We start from the raw sequence: 5,192 nt of genomic DNA, 5'->3' as shown, positions 1-5,192 counted from the left end.
TGGTTTGGCCATCTTCCCAACTCGCTGCCCGTTGTCCTCACCCACGTGTCCCCCACTGAGGAGGTGGGCATCTGCAATTGGGCACTCCCCTTGTTCCATCTTATGGAGCAGAAACAGGCTCAGGGGAGGCAGGGATGGGGGGCCGGGGGGGGCTTTTCAGTCGCAGCTCTAGGCCGCCACATGGACAACTGTAAGTGTGAGGCTGCTGTGTCCACACAGCTGGCAGCTGGTGGAGACAGCAGCCCACCCTGGCCACTCCTCTGGTGGCCTCTGACCTGCCTTGGGCCACTGGCCGTCATAGGTAAGGAAGCATCTGCCCCTGCCCCTGGGACATCCAGCTTCAGCCACTGATGGACAGGGTGGACAGGAGACCCAGACCCCGGGTCTCAGGCACACCCTTCACCTCCCCACCCTGGTCCCAGGTCCCAGCGTGGGGCAGCGGGGCGGCTGCTGTAACTGTGGCAGTTTGCGGAAGAAAAGACAGAAAGTGAAGACGATCGTATACCCAGGCTCCATTGGCAGCACTGGGGTCTCCTAGTGGGCCTCGGATCACCGTAGAGGGCTCCCTTTGGTGTGGGGGCAGTGACCCACAGGCTGCAGGCCCTTCTCTGGGGACAGGGGCTGTCTAAGAGACAGTGAGACAGGAAAGGTGTCACACCTCCTCCCCCCAGTCAGCACACACCCCCAGCACCCTGGGAGCTGCAGGGCCTGGTAGAGCTCTGTGCTGGAGTGGCCAGGCCGGATCCCGGGCTGCGGGCGGGGCGGGACTGCAGCCACACAGAGCAGGGAGCTGTTGGATACTGTGGGGTGTAGCTGTTAGCAGAAGGATCTTGGACAGGGATTCCTGAAGCAGCCCCCAAGTGTCCACAGGAGGCAAGGGAAGAGCAACCTGGCCCCCAGGACGCCCTTCTCTGCAGGAGCACTGCTGCTAGTCCCTTCTGGTTTTGTTTTTTAATTTGCCAGAGGGCACGTGTGTTCACAGAAGAGAGAGAAGACGGGGACGGTGAGAGAGTACCCCGTGGGGTATAGTCATGCTGTGGCCCTTCTCCACCTCTCCCTCCTTTCAGGACTTTGGGCATGCACATACATGCAACTGGTGTGTGTTGCAAGCTGCCAGGTCCAGGACTTGAACCACACAGTGGATCATGTGCAATTCAGTCGTCTTCATCAGCAGGCCACAGGCTGATGCCTTGAGACTAGTCCATTCTAAAAGTCCTTCAAATACAGAGAACAGGGAAAGGGGCCTCCTCCGAAGAGGAGGGGCTCTGGGATGTGAGCAGGGCAGGGCCTGCCTTGGGGGCGGGTGGGAAAGGCCAAGCCCAGAAAGCCATTCTGCGCACTCTCCAGGGAGCCAGCACTTTATTGCTCTGCACTAACATCTGAACAGGTGCAGTGAAACTGCCCCCACCCTCCACACGGGGGCTCCCATCTGGGAGTCGAGCTGGTCGGCAGTGGGTGCCAGTGCAGCCACCCTCGGTAGAGCCCTGCTCCGTGTGAGCCGATGGGCAGGAGTGCACCTGAGCCGCGGAGCCTGAACTGAAGGGAGAAGGCGGGATGGGGTAGGTGACGGTGAGTGCTCACCCACCAGATGGGCCCTCAGGTGCCTCTGGGGGTTCCAAGGCTCTTGAGAGCTGAGAGCTGGGGCTCCTGCCCCCGCCCACTGGTTCTCCTGTAATTGGGGTTCATGCCTCACTTGAGCCTGTCTTTGCTGGGGTAGACCCAACCCGGCCTGCTATGTTCCCACGCACACCTCCCGAGCCTACCTGGCCTGCTGCAGCCCTGTGTGCCCAGCTGGACAGGGCACACCCCGACTGCAGTGTGCCCGGCAGACACCCTTCAACGTGCCCAACCGCGGCCCCATCACCAGGTGCTGTGGCAGGAGGGACTCGCGTGCGAGGGAGCCGAGGCAGTGTGACATGCAGCCTGGCTCCAGCTAGGAGGACATGGGGGGCCTCACCTGGCCTAAGACAAGAAGGTGCGCACGTAGCTGCGGACGGGCGCCCGGCAGATGGGGCATAGCTGCAGGCTGGGCGCACACTCGGCACAGGCCAGGTGGCCGCACGGCACGAAGACCACGCGCACGGCCCGATCCAGGCACACCTTGCAGGTCCTCTCCTCCTGCAGCCGCCGCAGCTGCTCCGCCGCATCTCCAGCTCCTGGGTGTGAGACCCACCGCACCCTCGGACTGACTGGGCGGGCTCCGCCCAGTGCAGCCTGTGACCCTCGCCCCCACCCTCAGTTTGGCTCATGGCGGGAGGTGGGCAGAGCCCCAGGTGCCTGATGTCAAAGTCGACCAGCCCCACAGTGCCGTCTGCCTCCCCTCAGGGCTGGCCCAGGATGCAGGAGGGGATCCTGGCCCTACCCAACCCCTGCCTGCACCTGGCTCCCTGGCGTTTTCGGACTGGATTTCTGTACAGGGTGTGGGCAGCTCGGGGCCCTCGTGGACAGCAGCTGTGGGCAGGTAGAATGGACGTGAAGCCTTGGCCTGGAGAGACAGCAAGGCCTGACCCAGATGCTGGTGAGGTTCAGTTAGGGCTGCAGATTGGAGGGCATCCCTCCCCCAGCACGCAGGATCCGCATCTTCCTGAGGAATCGTCAAGGAGCCCCCAGTCCCAGCCAGCCTCCCTTGGGGGCCACAGACACTGTGTGCAGAGCACACGGGTGAGGGCAGGAAGCGGGGAGGGCCAGGCGGGCACCACCCAGCTGTACCCGCACGGTTCCTGCTCAGCACCGGCACCGCATCAGGCTCTGGTCAGAGCCCAGGGAGCACGGCCCACACCTCTACCACCTGACTACCCTGGAGGCTGCGAGGCAGGGCGAGAGAGGCCGGGGCCACCCTCCCTACCAGGGGCCAGTCTGCCATGGCCACGGGGACACATCACAGGGTCGGGCCCTCTCAGAGGGCTGTGCTCCGAGATCCTGTCTGTGGGGGCCCTGGGCGCAGGTGGGGCTATGTGCTATTGCGGTGGGCCTCCCGGGCCAGGCGCTGTACTGGGGGCACCACGTGGTCCTTCCAGTCCCACATCCGGCACTGGGCACCCCTGCACCTGGGCACTCCCGCACCCGGGTACCCTGTACTTGGACACTCCCACACCCAGGCTCCCCACACCTAGGCACCCTGCACCCAGGCAACCCCTCACCTGGGCACCACTGTGCCCAGACACCCCACGTCTGGGCACCCCACCCCACACCCAGGCATGCTGCACCTGGACACCTTGCATCTGAGTACCCCGTATTTAGGCACCCCCACACCCAGGCACCCCACACCCGGGCACCCCTGCACCTGGGTATCCCGCACCTGGGTACTCTTTACTCGGGCACCTCACACCGAGGTGCCCCACACCTGGGCACCCTGCACCCAGGCACCCCTGCACCTGGGTACCCTGCACCTGGACACCCGCACCCAAGCACTGTGGCTCAGAAGTCACTTGCCAATGTCAGAAGTGGAGGGAAGAAGAGGGTCTGACTCCCCCACCCCTTGGGCCCCTCGAGTTCCTGGGAGACTATGCTCCAGAGGCCCTGGGCTCGCCCCGGGGCCAACTCAGCACCCAGTCCCTCCCAGGCTTTGTGTTTGTGGCTGTGGCTGCAGCTGAGTCAGCTTCCAGAGGGAGCGCTGGCAGCACCCCCGGGGCAGCCAGTGCCCACACCGACCCGCTCGGGAGCACAGGGCAGTGCTGTGGATGTGCACAGTACATGGCAGCCCCAGGGAGTAGCCTCACTCCCTGCCAGGTGGCCTCACTCTCCCTGCTCCCCAGGGAAGGTGGACACCCAGTGGCCTTGGCCACAGCATAGGGGGATGGTGGCTAGGAAGTGGCATGGGCTGTGATGTGCTCTCACCGGAGAGGGTGTGGGGGGCGGCGTCTTCAGGTTCCTCCCACAGGCCCTGGGAGGGGCCAGAGAACATTTTGTCTTAGTAAGAGGAGGCCCACAGCGACCAGCCCTGAGGCCCCTCGGGGCAGGCAGCACTCACCCAGGAGCTGAGGTGAGGGGGAGACTGCTGGACGCTGTGGACGAAAGCCCTCCCTTTGGACTGGAGCAAGAACTGACACCTAAGGAAAAAGTTCCTGTGCTGTGGACAGAGTGGGGCTGTTGGCCAGGCACCCCGCCCGCGAGCCCCGTGGGGTGGACTCTGCCTGCAGTGGGCCCAGGGCTCCCTGCCTGTCTGCACGTGCTGGGCAGGCTGTTTTCCAGGAAGTCACTGTGGAAGCATGCGTGCCCCAGAGGCCCCCCAGAGGGACCTCCAATGCCCTGGGACTGGGGAGGGGGGAGACCTGGAGGATCTGGGCCAGCCCCCCTGCTTTCACACCTGACCGTGGCCATCACTCATCGCCCATCGCATACCTGGGGAACCACTTGGCATGCTCAATCCAGGGGTCGTCCCCCTGCTCCCAGCTCTGCAGGCCCCCGTAGCAGAAGAAGCACCTCACCTTGTCCTGCCGGCCTGAGGTACAGCAGAGATGTGGGCCCTGACCCCAGCACATCCCCCCCCACCGCCCACGGCTGCGACAAGGCACGACAAGGCTGAGGGCTGGGGGTGCTTCCGGTGCTTTCTCCTCCCAGGAAGCTCGTGGGGGGACTGGGCTGGTGTGGGCATGGCTCGGCACCCGCTGAGGGTCTGGTGGTCACATTGTCTCCCAGGCCAAAGGGGACAATGCCTAGGGCTGGGCGGACAGACTGGCGCCTTCCAGAAAGGACTGAGCTGGCATTCCCACTGTCACTGGGCCAGGGGTGGGAAAGCGGTGACTGTGGTGCTTCAGGGACAGAAGGGCCCTCCCCAGTCACCACCTCCCCAGGATTTCTGGCAAGATGAAGGGGGGCTGCCCCTTGGATGCCAGCTTGGTGCCAGGGCTGGTCTTGGGGCACTCCCTTGTCTGTCTACCTGCCCGAGGCCCCACTTCCCCCGGCTTCCCACTGTCACTGGGCCAGGGGTGGGAAAGCGGTGACTGTGGTGCTTCAGGGACAGAAGGGCCCTCCCCAGTCACCACCTCCCCAGGATTTCTGGCAAGATGAAGGGGGGCTGCCCCTTGGATGCCAGCTTGGTGCCAGGGCTGGTCTTGGGGCACTCCCTTGTCTGTCTACCTGCCCGAGGCCCCACTTCCCCCGGCAGCGGCCAGCAGGGGCCGAAGGTACATTCCAACGCCAGTTCTGGGGGGGGGGCTGGCCCTGGATGTCACCCCTCCCGGGGGGCCCCC

General features: G+C 64.7%; 1 protein-coding gene across 4 annotated transcripts in view; it reads right to left on the bottom strand.

The window, feature by feature from the left end:
- Positions 1 to 1,342: 1,342 nt before the first annotated feature.
- BIRC7 (baculoviral IAP repeat containing 7) overlaps positions 1,343 to 5,192 on the bottom strand; it is a 6,010-nt gene continuing 2,160 nt past the window's right edge. The window contains exons 2-7 of one of the 4 annotated variants that reach the window (XM_014583662.1): positions 4,342 to 4,441; positions 3,971 to 4,049; positions 3,838 to 3,883; positions 2,380 to 2,485; positions 1,958 to 2,156; positions 1,343 to 1,669 (exon numbers count right to left, since the gene is read on the bottom strand). In XM_014583662.1, coding sequence (XP_014439148.1) covers positions 1,373 to 1,669; positions 1,958 to 2,156; positions 2,380 to 2,485; positions 3,838 to 3,883; positions 3,971 to 4,049; positions 4,342 to 4,441 — 827 coding nt within the window. In that variant the 3' untranslated portion in view covers positions 1,343 to 1,372. The remainder of the gene's footprint in view (positions 1,670 to 1,957; positions 2,157 to 2,379; positions 2,486 to 3,837; positions 3,884 to 3,970; positions 4,050 to 4,341; positions 4,442 to 5,192) is intronic. The other 3 variants (XM_006167042.1, XM_006167043.1, XM_006167044.1) reach the window with 3 other exon arrangements.

Source organism: Tupaia chinensis, unplaced genomic scaffold, assembly GCF_000334495.1.
Source record: "Tupaia chinensis unplaced genomic scaffold, TupChi_1.0 Scaffold144472_1, whole genome shotgun sequence".
In the NCBI taxonomy this organism is placed as follows: Eukaryota; Metazoa; Chordata; class Mammalia; order Scandentia; family Tupaiidae; genus Tupaia; species Tupaia belangeri.
The sequence above is the reverse complement of the archived record's forward strand: the minus strand, read 5'-3'. Positions and strand labels throughout refer to the sequence as shown.